Genomic DNA, 17,850 nt, shown 5'->3' on the forward strand with positions numbered 1-17,850 from the left:
CGTGGGAGGACGAGGAGGAGACACCTCCTGCTTTTCCAAGACACCCTTGCTATTGCCAAGCGCAGGTAAGAGGAGAAGATGGCAGTAATCTTTCTTCCAACTCCTGCCTCCAATACCAGCCCTCAGGAGACATCTTGCAAAGCCCTCTCAGGCTTGCCTTGGGTCCAGTGTCCAAGAACATCCCAGGGAGGTTTCCTCGGAAGGGTCAGGCGGACAGAAACCGGGGCTGTAAGAGTCAGGGTGTCTCCCCGGCAAGGATGTTGCCGATTTGTGCGACCAGCAACTCTGAGCCACCCTTCCCAGGGCTCTGTCTGGGTGTAGAGGCTCTCCCAAGGAGGATTGCCATAGTTGCCCCCCCCCCAGAAGGCAACCTCACCATCAGCCCCCGCTCTTCCTGGCTGCAGATGTGGCACCAGCTTCCGGCTGCAGCACAGGGTGCGTCTCAGCGAGCTGTGGGTGCTGTGCAGTGAGAAGGCGGCATGCGGGTCTGCACAAGAAGAGACAGCGTTGGGCCTGGACTGCTGCAGGACCCTCATCCTCGTCTGGTCCAGCAGCTTCCGCGTGGTCACTTTCTGGTGAGTCGCAGTGATGTGTCACCCAGGCGTTGGGCTGTCTGGGCCAGTGCTCTCCCTCAGAGCCCAGCTGGCTCCTCAGGCTCGCGTCAAGGGGTGGGGGGGAAGCAGAGGCACTGCTTTGCTTGTGCAGCGTTTTTTGCAGCTCGGCTTATTTTCTGAGCTGGCCCTCTGCCCTCTGGACACAGCCCTTGCACAAGCTGTGCACTGTCAAAGGGGTGAGGCTTGGCGTGGGATGAGGGGGGACTGTGTGTAGTCAGTCGATCCCATTTGGTCCCAGGAAGCCCCAGGTGCAGTTCTGGCAGAGACGGGCTGTCGCTCCCCACTCTGGAGAAGCCCCGTGTCTGCGACAGTGCTCCCAAAGGGGATCCCAAAGGCTGCAGAGTTCAGGATCAAAAGCGACTCCTGGAGAGGCCTCCTTGGCTTTGCCCTTCTATGTTCTCCATCTGTCCAGGAGAGCAGAAAGACTTGCTTTTTCCTCCTCCCCTGCTCAGGCCCTGTCAGTCCCTAAGCCCCTGGGCGCAGTGGGAGCCTCTTTTTGGGAAGGCCCAAGAACAAGGGGAGAGCTGCTTTTTGGCCAGGTCTTGCTGGTGTCGGAGTGGCCTGAGGTCCTGGTCCCTGCCTCCCGCCCCCCTCCCGGCTTCTCTGGAGAGGAACAGCCCTGCTCTCGGTGTGCTCCCTCTGCTGGGACTGGAGCACAGCTGCAGAAAGGGGCCCTCGGGAGTGGGGGGGAAGCAGAGGCATCAGCCTGATGCCTTCTGCTTCTGCTAGAAATCTGCTTCGCACCTTGAGAAGCGAATCTGACCCCAGATGTCTGAGTTTTCCCACTGCGGGGGGGGCGGGGGGGGAAACAGCCCGACCCCTGGCTGGTGGCAGAGGGGTGTGATACTGGTTCTCCTGTCGCTGCAGCTCGCAAGAGAGGAAAGAGCTCTGGCTGGACGCCATCCTCAGGTAAGCCCCGCTGCAGTAGCAAACCTCTGGCGCCAGCGTGGCAGTCGGTGGGATGCTCCAGCTCAGCTGAAAGGCAGCTCGAGAGCTGGGGGAGAGGTACCCCCACTGCTGGGGCAGCGGTGGGTCAGCGCTGGCCGAGTTGCTCAGCCTTGCGTTGGTAAAGTAACACCGAGCCGATCTGGCTGCCACCACCTGCTCCTTCTGTGCCTGGACTTCTTCTGATGTAAACGGTGCTGGAGGGGCGGGCAGGGGAGAGAGCAAAGCTGGGTTCAGTGATACAGAGCTCTTCCTTTGTCCATTCCCTGTGCACAGGCAGAGGAGCAGAGCCCAGGAACTGCAGGTGACCACATTGCCCTCCATTCATCTCCTCGTGAACGTCTTGGGCCTTAGTGGATCTGTAAGTGTCTTTGTCGTTCCAGCTGGGTCAAGGGAGTGACTCTGCTTTCTAGCACGGACCGTCAGAGGAGTTTCTCCCACTTGGCTTTTGTTCTCTTTTCTAGCCGGTGACGTTAACTGCCCAGACCATCGAGGCTTTGGTTCAGTGCCAGGCAAAAGTAAGCAGTGGCTACGTTTCGCTACCTTGGCATTGTGTATGGGTGGGAGAGGCCCTAGGAGAGGAAGGTCGGCCTTTCTGGGATGGGAAGCCATCAAGACACAGGCCTCTTTCTCCCTGGAGGAGTTGGGGCGGAAATCTCCCGTGCCGGGGTGGGGAGCACAGAGGGGCAGCCTGTGTTCCCTGTGCTCGCTCCGGTGCCCTGTGCCCGGCTGTGCCTGTTCCGGACCACACGGCTGCCGAGAAGGGTGCTGGGGCAGGGCCCTGTGGGGCAGGTCCCGAGGAGCAGGGTGCAGCACAGGCCTTGGGAGCAAACACCCCCATGGGGCACAGAGCCCACGACTCCCTCCTGGGGATCAGGGCCCTGAACTGCAAGTCTGTGGGCTGAGAGGCGATCATCTTCATTTACCTTTGGGCAGGAGGAGTACCGCTTACATACGGAAAGTAATCTGGGATGGATTTTTTTTTTTTTTTCCCCCTCTCATCACTATCCCACATCACTGTCCTCAGACTCCAAGGCACGGAGAAGACCTCAGGACAGCCCTGGCCGAGCAGCAAGTGCGGGAGCAGCTGGAGCCAAAAGCATCTGAGCCTGAGGAGGGCAGAGCACACGCTGGTGTGCAGACAGGTAGAATGCTGTAAAGGTCTTAATTTCATGTCCAGCTCAAAGCCAAGTGATCCAGGTACAGCTGGAACAGGCAGTTCATGGTGCAGTTGGGAGCATCCCCTTGGGTGGTGGTTCTCTAGCCGTTGCCCTTATCACATCTTGGAATTCACCGCTTTGAATATTAACAGGGTGAATTAGGGTGACCTTTTCCAGAGGTTAATTGACCTTTCTTGAGGTTTCAGTGCACATCCTGGCTTGTGTGCCTCAGTGCCCTTCTCCGTTGGCACAGCATTTCACCCAGAACCAGGTGGTCTGCGGTGGAAGTTTTGTTCTCTTACCGCCTGACTAATGCAGATTGTGTTGCGTTCTCTGTAGCCCTTCTTTTCTGAGCAAGGTCTCTCAGCTCTCCTGTAGGAGACAGGTACAATTCAGACCAAGTGCCCACATTTCAGATGTGCTGTCACCTCCAGGGCTCTTCTGGCAGGGGTAGGAAGAGAACGTGCGTGTTCTTCACGGTAAGATCCAGTGCAGTGCTCTGGGCTGCGGCATCTGACATCTGCTGAGTGACGCCTGCTGCCAGGAGTCCTTCCCGAGGAGGGCAGCAGGGCTTGCAGAGCACACGGCGTCAGAGGGTCGACAATCACAACCATCTCCCTCTTCAGTTGGGGTGTAGGGTTTTGCCATCTTACTTCACAGGAGTCATTCTGCGGCACAGTCTTGGGATGTAGTTTGTCCTACTGAATCAACAGGCAGAGTCATGAGTCTTAACGCTCAACAGACCCCAACACGTGTCATTCCTTATGCCTTTGCTTTCCAGAGTTGTGTTCTGATGAGCCTGGGGCCCACGGAATAAAGGTGGAGATGGTGTGTCAGGCAGACGTGCACCTTGAGCGACCACCCTCTTTGCTCTGCAGCCTGGCAGAAGAAGGAGGAGCCGTGGCCAGGCAAGCTGAAGGAGGAGAGGTATGAGGCAAAGCCAGGCTCTCAAACGCTGTAGCAAAACGACCCATATCTGCAGTTGCTAGGGCAAAACGGAGGCGGCAGACTGCTTGCTTTGAAGCAGCTGTGCTCTGGGACTTTGCCTTGTTAGATGGCTCATCAAGAGGACAAGCCTGAGAGCAAGCTTTTTCTGTACCTCGTACAGTTGTGAGTCAAGCAGTTAGCTTAGCCGTGTTCACGATGGTAACAGCCTAAACAAATACTTGCAAGGCTCTGAAATGCAAAAAGTCCTCCTCCTACCTTATAACCTAAGTAGCAGCGCAATGCAGCCGTGATTTCCAAGCAGTCAATGGATGACAGGAGTAATTCCCCATCAGCAGTAAGCTGGAAATGTAAACCTATATTATTCATTGTAACTCAACCTTACACATTTGTTTTTTCACTCTTGCCTTATAAGGATATAACAGGAGATCCTGTTTGTTACAACAAACAGGGTAGAAAATAGGAATGCTGGACAGTGCAGAAAATCCTGGACCACCTTCCGCTTGCCCCACGGCTACCTGTCACCTTCATTTGCAGTCCCAGTAAAGCCACGTCTCTGGAGATCAGGGCATGCTGAGGCAGCAGGAAAGGCTTAGTCTGGCCGGTCCCAAGACACTTGCCTTTCAGATTTAACGAAAAGAAAGCCGGTACCTCGAGGAGGAAGTTCCCCTCCAGCCTGTGGGGTTTTGCTGCTGCCCAGGCTGAATGCGCGCCTGCTTTCCAGCACTTTCTCCTGTGAATGCTTTTTGCGGAAGTAGAGGCTGGAGTGACCAGATGCGGCGTATACTCATGTCCTCGGTCGTTGTGGTGTTTGAGTCGTTCTTCCAGATCAGAGAAGTGGCAGCTGAAGTCTGAATATTTGACAGGTGGCATTCTCTTGGCAGGAACCGTGCGAAGGCCGGCACACACCACCGCTGCAGGCCCAGGAGGAGCCCTCCGCGCAGTCGGCACCGTGGGCATTTGATGAGCAGGTCTTGGTTGAGCTTTTTGAGTCGGCCTTGCACATCGCTAGTGAGAGCGACTGTTGTAATTGACCCCACTGAGAGAGGTTTGTGTTATTTTTTCTTTTTCATATGTGAATGTAGCAATGTAGCAGGCTGAATAGCCATAAAACAGACTTGACAGTCTGGGGCTGGGGTCAGGGCCCAGGCAAGGCCTGGCAGCGGGTGCCCAGGCTGGGCTTGGCAGAGCCTCTCCGCTTCAGGAGGGCTGGGGGCACCGCTCTGGCCTCTCCCACCCTGCACCTGGGGGCCATGCCCGTGACCTTCCTGCTTCCCCTTACAGCCTCCAGTGACAGCTCAGAGCTCGCTGGCCCTGGCACTGGTAGCCGGTCAGGATCAGGGTCGTCCCACGGCTCGCCAGTGCTTGAGGGCAGCAGCAGATCCAGCCCACCTGGGCCTGACCATACACCACGCCGCTCCCGGGTGGAACGTCGGGCCCAGACGCCCTACCGCCGGCCCAGAAGGCGCCGGGAGAGGAGCCGCATGCCAGCACCAAGTGCTGAGAGCAGCACCCCCGGCCAGGTGGCCCTGGGGCTGTCCCACGGCTCCCCAGTACCGGAGAGCAGCAGCCCCAGCACCGCCAGCCAGCTGCCATCGGAGTCCTCCTGCCCCTCTCCAGCGCTCGAGAGTGGCAGCCGCTCCAGCCCCCGTGGGCCCGCGCGGATGAAGGACTGCTCCCGAGTGGAACGTCGGGCTCAGAATCCTTACAGCCGGCCCGGACGCAGATGCGGGACCAGCCGTGCGCCGTCCCCGCGTGCTGGCCCTGATTCCCTTCCACCGGCACAATAAAGCTGGCCGTTAATCTCTGCCCTGGGAGATTCCACGCTCATTTGTCAGCTTCCTCCTCCTCTCCCTTTCTCGAGGGGCAGCGTTAGGGGCTGGGCCCAGAGGGTTTTCTTCCCCCGGGGCCTGGCAGCCCCTTGCCCAGCCCTCCCTCCTTGCGAGCTGGCCTTGGCCGGCTGCCCAGCGCCATGGCCGTGTGCTTCGGGCCTCGCTGGCCCCCAGCCGGCTCAGTCTCCCCAGGGAAAGTTCACACCAGTGGCAAAGCTACTTTTCTTTACAAGTTCCGCTCAGTGTCACGGCTGGAGTTGTGACATGGTAGATCGTCTCGCAACAGTAGCCGAAGGGCGTTCCCATCGCCCAGTTCCGGGTCCTATTGCCCACCCTGATTGCTGCTGTACCAGACCCATCCAAACACACCATCAGCTCAGGCCACACAGAAGGTCCTAGGAAGGAATGTTGTCCCCGGCCTTCACCAGCCCTTGGCAGCCTGTTCAGCCCAAGAGCAAACCTGGGGCTCTGCGCTTGCTCAGCTTCACTCCCAAACAGGTGCAGAATCCCGAAAAACTAGTAAAATATTTGGAAAAGGTATGCTGTCACCCAGGTAATTCCAGAGAGACACAGCTCACTGCAACGTGCTGGGGCCTGGCCCGTGCCTACCGACTCAGTGTGCAGAGGTGAAAGGCATCCAGCTGGCCTTGGCTATCGCTGAGCGAGAAAGGTGGCCAGTGCTCTGTCTCTGCACTGACTCATGGGTGGTGGCAAATGCGCTGTGGGGGTGGTTACAGCAGTGGAAACGGAGCAACTGGCAGCACAGAGGCAAACCCCTCTGGGCTGCTGAATGAGGGCGAGATATTGCTGCTGGGGTAGAGAACCTGGCTGTGAACCGCTTAGTGCTGAAGGACTCTGCCCAATGCATTGGTTGTTAATTTTTAGTTTTTCTTTTATATTTAAGCCCAAACGTGGGTTTAATCCGCCTCAAGGAGGACCATAAAAATGCCCCCGTAGCAGGAAACAGAGCCTAGCCTGCCCAGGAGACCTCTCGAGCCTTTGGTTTAACACTCTGCCCATCTGCAGAGAGACAGCAACACCAGCTGCAGGTAGGCTACAGCAGGCACCTCGAGGGGCAGCTGCGGCCCTGGGACACGGGGAACAGGGGGCACGTTGTGCAGAAACTCTTTAGCTCTCACTTGGGGAAGGCCTTCCCGCGTGACCTGCTGCGTATCGGAGGCTGTGGGCAGTGGATCAAGCTCAGGCCTCAACTCCCTCAGTGTCTCTTTCTCCATCCCAGCCTGTTCCCCAGGGCGTTCCCAGCCCTTCAGGATCACCAGCACTCACCCCCACACCCCTCCACAGCCAGCCCCTCTCTCTCCCAGGCTAAAGGCGCCCTTGTGTCCTGGCTGGCCAAACCATAGTGCCCTCCTGCTCCCCAGCAAGACGGGAAGCATGCAGAGAGGGAAATGCTCGCTGCAGGCAGCTCGCTACGTATGTGAGCAGCCAGCCCCTTGCACCCACTTCTCAGTCACGCCAGCACCAGAAAATACCAGCAGCCAAAACATCTTCCCTCTGCTACTCCAGCCCTGCAAGGTCACTCTTGCTCCTGTTCTTCATTTTCTTCTTTCTTTTCACGCCCTGTCCTGGGCTGGAATGGCAAAACCGCGTTGCATTTGGGTGAGAATATGTCTGTGAGCAAACTGGCTGTGAGGACGGAGGCAGCAGCGCTGCATTCCCGCGCCACCTCTCCCCATCAGCCCCTGCCGAGGCTTTCGGCAGAGACCCCCTTCCCCCTGCCCTCGCTGAGCTCCTGCAGTTCTCTGCCGTAGCCTGTGGCGGATTTCCTTGCAGGGACGTCGCCGTGCTCGTCACATCACAGGCTGTCCCAGCTGATGCGTGGCTGGCACATCCCTCCCGTGAGCTTTACCCACATCCCAACACGCTGCAGGGATGAAATGCTCTTTATTTTTCGAGTGATCAGACCGCAGAGGTCTGACAAAACTTCCCGGGGGTGTCAGTGCCACGAGTTCCCTTTCCTTTCCCGACTCCCCGACGGGCCCTGCACAGGCTCTTCTGCTGGGCCTTGCCTAGCTCCTCACAGGCAGAGCCCGGCCGGTGCCTGGCCTGGGGCTGCTCCAGCTCCCGGCATCCCTCTGCTCTCCAGCTCCCCGGGCCCCGCACACAGGCCCTGCTGGCGCCGCACCCACAGCCCTTCCTGCAGGGCCGCTCGCCCGCCTCTGCCCCCGGTCAGGCCCGTGCCCGGCATCGGGGTTTGCAGAGCGTGCGCTGGGGCTGCGTTGGCCCTTTTCTTGGCCAAAAACGCTTCGTGTGACTGAAATCCGGCCAGCACAGCGCATTTCCCGGCTGGAGGCGGCTGCACTGGAACCTTCCTCTGGGGCCTGAGGGAGGGGGTCGGTTGGGGGCGGGAATGGCGCCCAGAGGGGCTGCTGGCCCCGCCCCCTCCCCTCCAGCTGCCAATGGGGCTGCTGGCCCCGCCCCCTCCCTTCAGGCTGCCAATGGAGCTGCTGGCCCCGCCCCCTCCCCTCAGGCTGCCGATCTGCAGTGGCAGAGGTGGAGGCAGCAGCCGCGGAGGTGCCCCCCCCCCGGGGCCCGGGCCGAGGCCTGGGCCCGGCGGGTGGGGGCCAAGACGCTGAGCCCCGGGCCCCGGCGGGGGGAGCGGAGCGGAGCGGCTCTCTCGGTGCCGGCACTGGCAAACCAGCCGCCTTTGCCGGGCAGAAGCTGCGTCCCGGCCCCGGGCCGAGAGCCGCCCCCCGCCCTGCCGCCCCCACAGCCCCGGCGCCGGGAGCGGGGGAACTGCCCCCCCCCCCCGCGCCCGGCGCCCTCCGAGGGAGCGAAGCGCCGCTCCGTCCTGCCCCCGCCCTCCGCCAGCCGCCGCCGCCTCCGGCCCCCCCGTGGGGACCCCCGGGAGGGGGGAGCCTCGCCCGGCCCCTGCGAGGGAGCAGCCGCTCTGAGTGAGTACAGCGGGACCCTGGAACGGCGGCAGTTTGGGAGGGGAAAGGGAAAAAAAAACCGAAAAGCGTCTTCCCCCCCCCCTCGGGCTGTCCGGTGGCTCTTGGTGCTGAATTCCCGGGGGAAGCTGCGATTTGGTTTTTTCCTCACCACACGAGCAGTCTCTCTCTCTCTCATGGCTGCTATTTTCTTCACACATTACACAACCCCCCAAAGGGACCCCTTACACTTACTACCCACACAACATAAAATGACAAATACTACAAACATCAGAACACCATTAAGAGCATATAAAGCCATTGCTTGTTGATTATGTGGTGTATCCAGAGAATTCCCCCTTCTTTGTTTTTAAATCAAGGCCCTTAGTATACAAGTTAGTCCTTTTAGGATCACAGCGTCAGCACCTTCTGTAAAAATGCTGCTTTTGGTGTTCAGGGGAAGCCGGGACGGACGAGCGTGCGCCTCGGCCGCAGGCGGTCACTCCGCGGCGGGGGGAGCTCGGGGAGGCCCAGGGCCGCCGCCACCAACTCCGCGCTTGCAGGTGGGGGGGGCGCGAATGCTGAGTACAGCCATGAGCGATTGCCTCCAGTATACGTGTTGTGAGTTTTTGAGTCCGTCCTCGTTAATGCTTTTCTGTAGTTCTTTAATAACAGAAAAATGCAGTCCTTCCCAACGTGGCTGACGTCCCGGCTCATAAATTACAGAAGCAACAATCTTTCTCGCCACGTCCATATCCCCTTGCGCCAAGGCTTCTTGCCTCTCTTTTACCCACGAATCATCCCCAAGTAAGGGAGGACACAGGCCAGGGTCTCTTTTAGGATTTACAGGGTCAGGGTCTAAAAGACTGTCACAGCCAAAAGACCCAGCATATAAAGCTTGCCGCAGGGGTTCAGAACATGTGTCCTCGCCCTCTGTGTCCTCAGATAAATCTATCAGTAAATGTCTCAATGCTTTGGGGCGTGCCGGCGACTTGGGAGAGTCCCCATCAGAGTCCTCATCGGCAGGTAGTGGACATGTGGAAGGGGCTCGCAGCTTTTCTGGGGGTGTCTCAGCCACAACTGTAGGATCCGCCTGAGACTTGGATCCACTCGGTGACGTGGCATCGGCTGCAGCTACTGCAGCAGTCCGATCACTTTTTAGCTGTTTCAGGGAATCATTTACCAGTTGCCATGTAGTTAAAGATGATGCAGCAGGGACCCCATTCCTTTTGCACCAAATAAGCAAAGTACGTATAACCTTTTCCTCATACTTGATTCCCATCTTCTCCAGAATTCTTATCAAAATATGTAAAATAGACTTTTTCTCTGCAGAAATTTTCACCCCCATCTTTAGTTCCCAGCTGCTCACCTTCTCTCCAGGTGCCTTCAGTTACTTGTCTGGACTAGTGGGCTCACCTCTGCTGATCGTAAAGTTCAGCTGGGCTCCGCTACCACTGCTCAGCTTCCGCGGTCCTCGCTCTGTCCCAAATCGAGTTGGGGTTCGCACGTCGGGGTTACCAGTTGTAGCAGCCAAAAAAACGAGTCAAAGTGTTCTTCTTTCTTTCTGCAGGGCAGGGGCCGTTTATTTTCTTTAATCTCTCTTTTTCTTCTTACATTAATACATACTCGTACAATAATACACACTTATGCTCTCATTCAAGCTCTTACTTCATAATAAGCAAATCAGCAACTAGAGAGCCATCAACCCTCTCTCCCATCAGACAGTTCCATACTTTTCCACAGCTCAGCATTGCAGCTGTCTGTTGGTTTTCCCTGCCACCTTAGCACAGCCTGGCAGTTTCTTATCTTCCTTCCAAGGCCTGTTTCTCCTCAAGCCTTGCTGCTTCTCCGGGCCTGTGCAGAGCTGACTGGCCGATGTCAATTTGCCTCTTAACATATTGAATCTCCCACAGCTGCGCAGGGCTGACACTCCCACACCCGCCCAATGAAAACAGGGCTTCTTGGCTGCTCAGGGGTAGCAGCTGCTGACTGCCTTTGTTCTCGGGGCTTTGTGGTAGTTGGGGTGCCGGGGTTATGCCGTGCTGGGGTAACGGTTTTCCAGGGTTATCACACACTAGTTTTAGGGAGAGCCAGTGTTGTTACTGGGTGCCAGGGTTATGGGGGTGTAGGCTTACAGTGAGCTGGGGTTATGGGGCGTTAGGGTTACGGGATGCCAGAGTGTAGGTGGGATAGCATTAAAGTGTGTTATTTTTAGGGACAAAATTTGGGCTTTTTAGTCCTGGATTCCTGGGTTGTTTGGGGGTCTCTTGCCTTAGCTTATGTTCTGGGCGGTTTTTGGAGAGTCCTATTTTAGGCTATTTTCTTTTTAGGGTTTGGATAAGGGGCCTCTGGTTTGTGTATGGTATGTCTTCTAGTTGTTTTTTTTGCTCTTCTGGTGGTTTATTTTGCATTTTGTGTCTTGTAACCACCATTTCTGGTCTCATATGCCTGTCTAGGTCAGCCAGTGTCACTTCTGCTGCAGTCCAACTCATTTCTGGTGAGCGTTGGACTGTTTTAGATAGGTTCATGCAGAATGACTGCCAGATGATGAACGGGCACTCCTCGGAGAGCTGCCTTGGAAGAGTCTGGGGCTGCTACCTGGGACTTCAGGTTGCTCCGAAGGAGGCAAACAGAGTGCAGCAGCTGCCTGGCGGGAGCCCTGAGCAGCTCTCGGGCATGGCCGTGCCTCCAACGTCAACAAAACATTTTGGGTAGCTGCCATAGAGGATGATGGGCCTGTGGTATGACACTTGTGCCCTGGGACAGGAGGTTTGTGACCCACCCGAGCAGAGAAATGGGCTGTGGTGTCACCAAAGGCGCTGGGGGAGTCTAAGAGGTTTGGTGGGACTGTTGGGGTGACACTGCTGTGCTTGCCTGTGACCTCAGCTCACCGGGTATTGTGTCTTCCTTAACCGCAGCACCTTGCTGCTGAGGATTGTCCATCCACAGCCTGTTTGGAGCAGGAAATCCAGACTGTTAGTCATTTTTCTTCACCCCAGAGTCTCTCCAAGTCTGGCCTGAGCCCTGGGTCCAGTATGGGGGACCAGATGGAAGGACTGGACATCATCGTGTGCGGAGAGGTGGCGGCAGTAGGAGCCGAGGTACCTAAGGCTGCCTTCTGGAAGGCCGTGGCTCAGCTGGCAGGAGTCAGGCACGAAGTGTCTCTCTCGGCTCCAAGGTGACTCCTGCCAGCAGCTGCCTGCCTTGTTCAGCACCCTTAGCTTGGGTGTAGTTCCTTTTGTTTGCTTTTTTTGTAGTTCCTTTTGTTTGCAAGGAGCGGCTCCTTGTCCCCCACCCTGGACGTGCCCCGCCACGCATCACAAAGGGCCACCTGTGATGTCACAGCCACCAGTGCCTCCTAGTGCAGCGTTGTGCTGGCACGGACAGTGCTGGGGAGAGACGGGCTCTGACCGCAGCAGCACTGCCCTGGCACAGGGACATCGCTTCCCAGCCTCGGCAGGCTTTGCGGGGCCTTGCTCTTCCCCTTGCCGAGCACTTGCGCAGCACAAGTGTCTGCCTGGCCGCAGCACGATGGGCCAGCTGACCTCCTGCTTCTCCTGGTGCGTACCCGCTCCATCTCTGTGGCACCAGGCACGGCCGGTTCCCGGCAGAGCCCCGTGTCTTATGTCCACACTGTGTCCTTCACAGGGGCAGCTCTGGTGGCAGCCAGCTCGGTGTCCTCGTGTCCCAGTGGCATCCCGAGCTGCTCCACTGCGACTGCGTGGAGGTGACCTGGCGTGGGAGGACGAGGAGGAGACACCTCCTGCTTTTCCAAGACACCCTTGCTATTGCCAAGCGCAGGTAAGAGGAGAAGATGGCAGTAATCTTTCTTCCAACTCCTGCCTCCAATACCAGCCCTCAGGAGACATCTTGCAAAGCCCTCTCAGGCTTGCCTTGGGTCCAGTGTCCAAGAACATCCCAGGGAGGTTTCCTCGGAAGGGTCAGGCGGACAGAAACCGGGGCTGTAAGAGTCAGGGTGTCTCCCCGGCAAGGATGTTGCCGATTTGTGCGACCAGCAACTCTGAGCCACCCTTCCCAGGGCTCTGTCTGGGTGTAGAGGCTCTCCCAAGGAGGATTGCCATAGTTGCCCCCCCCCAGAAGGCAACCTCACCATCAGCCCCCGCTCTTCCTGGCTGCAGATGTGGCACCAGCTTCCGGCTGCAGCACAGGGTGCGTCTCAGCGAGCTGTGGGTGCTGTGCAGTGAGAAGGCGGCATGCGGGTCTGCACAAGAAGAGACAGCGTTGGGCCTGGACTGCTGCAGGACCCTCATCCTCGTCTGGTCCAGCAGCTTCCGCGTGGTCACTTTCTGGTGAGTCGCAGTGATGTGTCACCCAGGCGTTGGGCTGTCTGGGCCAGTGCTCTCCCTCAGAGCCCAGCTGGCTCCTCAGGCTCGCGTCAAGGGGTGGGGGGGAAGCAGAGGCACTGCTTTGCTTGTGCAGCGTTTTTTGCAGCTCGGCTTATTTTCTGAGCTGGCCCTCTGCCCTCTGGACACAGCCCTTGCACAAGCTGTGCACTGTCAAAGGGGTGAGGCTTGGCGTGGGATGAGGGGGGACTGTGTGTAGTCAGTCGATCCCATTTGGTCCCAGGAAGCCCCAGGTGCAGTTCTGGCAGAGACGGGCTGTCGCTCCCCACTCTGGAGAAGCCCCGTGTCTGCGACAGTGCTCCCAAAGGGGATCCCAAAGGCTGCAGAGTTCAGGATCAAAAGCGACTCCTGGAGAGGCCTCCTTGGCTTTGCCCTTCTATGTTCTCCATCTGTCCAGGAGAGCAGAAAGACTTGCTTTTTCCTCCTCCCCTGCTCAGGCCCTGTCAGTCCCTAAGCCCCTGGGCGCAGTGGGAGCCTCTTTTTGGGAAGGCCCAAGAACAAGGGGAGAGCTGCTTTTTGGCCAGGTCTTGCTGGTGTCGGAGTGGCCTGAGGTCCTGGTCCCTGCCTCCCGCCCCCCTCCCGGCTTCTCTGGAGAGGAACAGCCCTGCTCTCGGTGTGCTCCCTCTGCTGGGACTGGAGCACAGCTGCAGAAAGGGGCCCTCGGGAGTGGGGGGGAAGCAGAGGCATCAGCCTGATGCCTTCTGCTTCTGCTAGAAATCTGCTTCGCACCTTGAGAAGCGAATCTGACCCCAGATGTCTGAGTTTTCCCACTGCGGGGGGGGCGGGGGGGGAAACAGCCCGACCCCTGGCTGGTGGCAGAGGGGTGTGATACTGGTTCTCCTGTCGCTGCAGCTCGCAAGAGAGGAAAGAGCTCTGGCTGGACGCCATCCTCAGGTAAGCCCCGCTGCAGTAGCAAACCTCTGGCGCCAGCGTGGCAGTCGGTGGGATGCTCCAGCTCAGCTGAAAGGCAGCTCGAGAGCTGGGGGAGAGGTACCCCCACTGCTGGGGCAGCGGTGGGTCAGCGCTGGCCGAGTTGCTCAGCCTTGCGTTGGTAAAGTAACACCGAGCCGATCTGGCTGCCACCACCTGCTCCTTCTGTGCCTGGACTTCTTCTGATGTAAACGGTGCTGGAGGGGCGGGCAGGGGAGAGAGCAAAGCTGGGTTCAGTGATACAGAGCTCTTCCTTTGTCCATTCCCTGTGCACAGGCAGAGGAGCAGAGCCCAGGAACTGCAGGTGACCACATTGCCCTCCATTCATCTCCTCGTGAACGTCTTGGGCCTTAGTGGATCTGTAAGTGTCTTTGTCGTTCCAGCTGGGTCAAGGGAGTGACTCTGCTTTCTAGCACGGACCGTCAGAGGAGTTTCTCCCACTTGGCTTTTGTTCTCTTTTCTAGCCGGTGACGTTAACTGCCCAGACCATCGAGGCTTTGGTTCAGTGCCAGGCAAAAGTAAGCAGTGGCTACGTTTCGCTACCTTGGCATTGTGTATGGGTGGGAGAGGCCCTAGGAGAGGAAGGTCGGCCTTTCTGGGATGGGAAGCCATCAAGACACAGGCCTCTTTCTCCCTGGAGGAGTTGGGGCGGAAATCTCCCGTGCCGGGGTGGGGAGCACAGAGGGGCAGCCTGTGTTCCCTGTGCTCGCTCCGGTGCCCTGTGCCCGGCTGTGCCTGTTCCGGACCACACGGCTGCCGAGAAGGGTGCTGGGGCAGGGCCCTGTGGGGCAGGTCCCGAGGAGCAGGGTGCAGCACAGGCCTTGGGAGCAAACACCCCCATGGGGCACAGAGCCCACGACTCCCTCCTGGGGATCAGGGCCCTGAACTGCAAGTCTGTGGGCTGAGAGGCGATCATCTTCATTTACCTTTGGGCAGGAGGAGTACCGCTTACATACGGAAAGTAATCTGGGATGGATTTTTTTTTTTTTTTCCCCCTCTCATCACTATCCCACATCACTGTCCTCAGACTCCAAGGCACGGAGAAGACCTCAGGACAGCCCTGGCCGAGCAGCAAGTGCGGGAGCAGCTGGAGCCAAAAGCATCTGAGCCTGAGGAGGGCAGAGCACACGCTGGTGTGCAGACAGGTAGAATGCTGTAAAGGTCTTAATTTCATGTCCAGCTCAAAGCCAAGTGATCCAGGTACAGCTGGAACAGGCAGTTCATGGTGCAGTTGGGAGCATCCCCTTGGGTGGTGGTTCTCTAGCCGTTGCCCTTATCACATCTTGGAATTCACCGCTTTGAATATTAACAGGGTGAATTAGGGTGACCTTTTCCAGAGGTTAATTGACCTTTCTTGAGGTTTCAGTGCACATCCTGGCTTGTGTGCCTCAGTGCCCTTCTCCGTTGGCACAGCATTTCACCCAGAACCAGGTGGTCTGCGGTGGAAGTTTTGTTCTCTTACCGCCTGACTAATGCAGATTGTGTTGCGTTCTCTGTAGCCCTTCTTTTCTGAGCAAGGTCTCTCAGCTCTCCTGTAGGAGACAGGTACAATTCAGACCAAGTGCCCACATTTCAGATGTGCTGTCACCTCCAGGGCTCTTCTGGCAGGGGTAGGAAGAGAACGTGCGTGTTCTTCACGGTAAGATCCAGTGCAGTGCTCTGGGCTGCGGCATCTGACATCTGCTGAGTGACGCCTGCTGCCAGGAGTCCTTCCCGAGGAGGGCAGCAGGGCTTGCAGAGCACACGGCGTCAGAGGGTCGACAATCACAACCATCTCCCTCTTCAGTTGGGGTGTAGGGTTTTGCCATCTTACTTCACAGGAGTCATTCTGCGGCACAGTCTTGGGATGTAGTTTGTCCTACTGAATCAACAGGCAGAGTCATGAGTCTTAACGCTCAACAGACCCCAACACGTGTCATTCCTTATGCCTTTGCTTTCCAGAGTTGTGTTCTGATGAGCCTGGGGCCCACGGAATAAAGGTGGAGATGGTGTGTCAGGCAGACGTGCACCTTGAGCGACCACCCTCTTTGCTCTGCAGCCTGGCAGAAGAAGGAGGAGCCGTGGCCAGGCAAGCTGAAGGAGGAGAGGTATGAGGCAAAGCCAGGCTCTCAAACGCTGTAGCAAAACGACCCATATCTGCAGTTGCTAGGGCAAAACGGAGGCGGCAGACTGCTTGCTTTGAAGCAGCTGTGCTCTGGGACTTTGCCTTGTTAGATGGCTCATCAAGAGGACAAGCCTGAGAGCAAGCTTTTTCTGTACCTCGTACAGTTGTGAGTCAAGCAGTTAGCTTAGCCGTGTTCACGATGGTAACAGCCTAAACAAATACTTGCAAGGCTCTGAAATGCAAAAAGTCCTCCTCCTACCTTATAACCTAAGTAGCAGCGCAATGCAGCCGTGATTTCCAAGCAGTCAATGGATGATAGGAGTAATTCCCCATCAGCAGTAAGCTGGAAATGTAAACCTATATTATTCATTGTAACTCAACCTTACACATTTGTTTTTTCACTCTTGCCTTATAAGGATATAACAGGAGATCCTGTTTGTTACAACAAACAGGGTAGAAAATAGGAATGCTGGACAGTGCAGAAAATCCTGGACCACCTTCCGCTTGCCCCACGGCTACCTGTCACCTTCATTTGCAGTCCCAGTAAAGCCACGTCTCTGGAGATCAGGGCATGCTGAGGCAGCAGGAAAGGCTTAGTCTGGCCGGTCCCAAGACACTTGCCTTTCAGATTTAACGAAAAGAAAGCCGGTACCTCGAGGAGGAAGTTCCCCTCCAGCCTGTGGGGTTTTGCTGCTGCCCAGGCTGAATGCGCGCCTGCTTTCCAGCACTTTCTCCTGTGAATGCTTTTTGCGGAAGTAGAGGCTGGAGTGACCAGATGCGGCGTATACTCATGTCCTCGGTCGTTGTGGTGTTTGAGTCGTTCTTCCAGATCAGAGAAGTGGCAGCTGAAGTCTGAATATTTGACAGGTGGCATTCTCTTGGCAGGAACCGTGCGAAGGCCGGCACACACCACCGCTGCAGGCCCAGGAGGAGCCCTCCGCGCAGTCGGCACCGTGGGCATTTGATGAGCAGGTCTTGGTTGAGCTTTTTGAGTCGGCCTTGCACATCGCTAGTGAGAGCGACTGTTGTAATTGACCCCACTGAGAGAGGTTTGTGTTATTTTTTCTTTTTCATATGTGAATGTAGCAATGTAGCAGGCTGAATAGCCATAAAACAGACTTGACAGTCTGGGGCTGGGGTCAGGGCCCAGGCAAGGCCTGGCAGCGGGTGCCCAGGCTGGGCTTGGCAGAGCCTCTCCGCTTCAGGAGGGCTGGGGGCACCGCTCTGGCCTCTCCCACCCTGCACCTGGGGGCCATGCCCGTGACCTTCCTGCTTCCCCTTACAGCCTCCAGTGACAGCTCAGAGCTCGCTGGCCCTGGCACTGGTAGCCGGTCAGGATCAGGGTCGTCCCACGGCTCGCCAGTGCTTGAGGGCAGCAGCAGATCCAGCCCACCTGGGCCTGACCATACACCACGCCGCTCCCGGGTGGAACGTCGGGCCCAGACGCCCTACCGCCGGCCCAGAAGGCGCCGGGAGAGGAGCCGCATGCCAGCACCAAGTGCTGAGAGCAGCACCCCCGGCCAGGTGGCCCTGGGGCTGTCCCACGGCTCCCCAGTACCGGAGAGCAGCAGCCCCAGCACCGCCAGCCAGCTGCCATCGGAGTCCTCCTGCCCCTCTCCAGCGCTCGAGAGTGGCAGCCGCTCCAGCCCCCGTGGGCCTGCGCGGATGAAGGACTGCTCCCGAGTGGAACGTCGGGCTCAGAATCCTTACAGCCGGCCCGGACGCAGATGCGGGACCAGCCGTGCGCCGTCCCCGCGTGCTGGCCCTGATTCCCTTCCACCGGCACAATAAAGCTGGCCGTTAATCTCTGCCCTGGGAGATTCCACGCTCATTTGTCAGCTTCCTCCTCCTCTCCCTTTCTCGAGGGGCAGCGTTAGGGGCTGGGCCCAGAGGGTTTTCTTCCCCCGGGGCCTGGCAGCCCCTTGCCCAGCCCTCCCTCCTTGCGAGCTGGCCTTGGCCGGCTGCCCAGCGCCATGGCCGTGTGCTTCGGGCCTCGCTGGCCCCCAGCCGGCTCAGTCTCCCCAGGGAAAGTTCACACCAGTGGCAAAGCTACTTTTCTTTACAA

The 17,850-nt window shown here is 57.9% G+C and overlaps 2 protein-coding genes across 2 annotated transcripts; both read left to right on the forward strand.

Moving 5' to 3' along the window:
- The first annotated feature begins 387 nt into the window (after nt 1-387).
- On the forward strand, nt 388-5,252 carry LOC141933879 (uncharacterized). Its single transcript, XM_074848981.1, has 7 exons — nt 388-575; nt 1,482-1,523; nt 2,024-2,077; nt 2,587-2,704; nt 3,501-3,646; nt 4,549-4,712; nt 4,949-5,252. Exons 1-6 carry the CDS (start codon nt 480-482, stop codon nt 4,696-4,698), a joined length of 606 nt encoding a protein of 201 aa, XP_074705082.1. The 5' UTR covers nt 388-479; the 3' UTR covers nt 4,699-4,712; nt 4,949-5,252.
- A 7,257-nt stretch (nt 5,253-12,509) lies between these two features.
- On the forward strand, nt 12,510-17,334 carry LOC141933884 (uncharacterized). Its single transcript, XM_074848985.1, has 7 exons — nt 12,510-12,697; nt 13,604-13,645; nt 14,146-14,199; nt 14,709-14,826; nt 15,623-15,768; nt 16,671-16,834; nt 17,071-17,334. Exons 1-6 carry the CDS (start codon nt 12,602-12,604, stop codon nt 16,818-16,820), a joined length of 606 nt encoding a protein of 201 aa, XP_074705086.1. The 5' UTR covers nt 12,510-12,601; the 3' UTR covers nt 16,821-16,834; nt 17,071-17,334.
- The last annotated feature ends 516 nt before the right edge of the window (nt 17,335-17,850 follow it).

The sequence above is a fragment of the Strix aluco genome, chromosome 23 (genome assembly GCF_031877795.1).
Source record: "Strix aluco isolate bStrAlu1 chromosome 23, bStrAlu1.hap1, whole genome shotgun sequence".
In the NCBI taxonomy this organism is placed as follows: domain Eukaryota; kingdom Metazoa; phylum Chordata; class Aves; order Strigiformes; family Strigidae; genus Strix; species Strix aluco.

What these genes read in the sequence shown, in the direction of transcription:
- LOC141933879 (XM_074848981.1), top strand. Translation starts at nt 480, where the DNA reads ATGCGGGTCTGCACAAGAAGAGACAGCGTTGGGCCTGGACTGCTGCAG. An exon ending in TTCCGCGTGGTCACTTTCTG is followed by an intron (nt 576 to 1,481) that starts GTGAGTCGCAGT and finishes CTGTCGCTGCAG; the next exon opens with CTCGCAAGAGAGGAAAGAGC. An exon ending in TGGTTCAGTGCCAGGCAAAA is followed by an intron (nt 2,078 to 2,586) that starts GTAAGCAGTGGC and finishes CACTGTCCTCAG; the next exon opens with ACTCCAAGGCACGGAGAAGA.
- LOC141933884 (XM_074848985.1), top strand. Translation starts at nt 12,602, where the DNA reads ATGCGGGTCTGCACAAGAAGAGACAGCGTTGGGCCTGGACTGCTGCAG. An exon ending in TGGTTCAGTGCCAGGCAAAA is followed by an intron (nt 14,200 to 14,708) that starts GTAAGCAGTGGC and finishes CACTGTCCTCAG; the next exon opens with ACTCCAAGGCACGGAGAAGA. An exon ending in GGCAAGCTGAAGGAGGAGAG is followed by an intron (nt 15,769 to 16,670) that starts GTATGAGGCAAA and finishes TTCTCTTGGCAG; the next exon opens with GAACCGTGCGAAGGCCGGCA.